This window comes from Chaetura pelagica, unplaced genomic scaffold (assembly GCF_000747805.2).
Source record: "Chaetura pelagica isolate M959 unplaced genomic scaffold, ChaPel_1.0 scaffold2066, whole genome shotgun sequence".
Classification (NCBI taxonomy): Eukaryota; Metazoa; Chordata; class Aves; order Apodiformes; family Apodidae; genus Chaetura; species Chaetura pelagica.
In genome coordinates, this window is record NW_009953778.1 from 25,456 (window position 1) to 26,175 (window position 720).

The 720-nt window shown below is 64.7% G+C and overlaps 1 protein-coding gene across 1 annotated transcript in view; it reads left to right on the plus strand.

The window, feature by feature from the left end:
- Nucleotides 1-520, plus strand: part of SARS (seryl-tRNA synthetase) — a gene marked incomplete at its 5' end in the record, with an annotated part of 5,734 nt that extends 5,214 nt beyond the window's left edge. The window contains 2 exons of the mRNA XM_010000884.1: nt 143-272; nt 360-520. Coding sequence (XP_009999186.1) covers nt 143-272; nt 360-520 — 291 coding nt within the window. The remainder of the gene's footprint in view (nt 1-142; nt 273-359) is intronic.
- Nucleotides 521-720: the final 200 nt, after the last annotated feature.

A 720-nucleotide genomic window follows, 5' to 3' on the forward strand; every position in this document is an offset into this window, starting at 1 on the left:
GTAGGCTTGGAGCAACCTGGGCTGGTGGGAGGTGTCCCATGGCAGCTGGGACTGGGTGGGCTTTTCAAGTCCCACCAGCCCCAACCATTCCGTGGTTCTCTGCTGCTTCTGTGTCACTGTCCCCCTCGCCCTGTCCCTGCAGGTGGAGTTTGTCCACATGCTCAATGCCACCATGTGTGCCACCACCCGCACCATCTGCGCCATCCTGGAGAACTACCAGACCGAGGAGGGCATCCGTGTCCCTGAGAGGCTCCAAGACTTCATGCCCCCAGGTGAGCACCCCCTCCGTGTGTCCCCCACCTCCCTCCTGCCAGGCCGAGGCAGGGGGGTGACAGTTGGTGGCCTCTGTGTGTCCCCAGACCTGCGGGAGCTGATCCGCTTCGTCAAGCCGGCCCCCATCGAGCAGGAGCTCTCCAAGAAGCAGAAGAAACAGCAGGAGGGGGGCAAGAAGAAAACGGGGGGGGGCAACCAGCAGGTGCTGGAGGAGCAGATGCAGAACATGGGGGTCAACAGCTCCTGAGGCCTGTGTGTGCATGTCCCTCCCCCCCCAGGAATCATCCTGCCTTCATCCCTGGGGCTGTGCCCATCACCGTCGCTTCAGGGTCTGGCTGTGGGGGCCAGGCTGGGCCCCCCCCCGCGCAGCACAGTGGGACAAAGGACTGACTGTATTGGGGCTGTGGCCCCCCCCTAGGGACCCCGTGTCCCCCCCCAGTGCTGGGG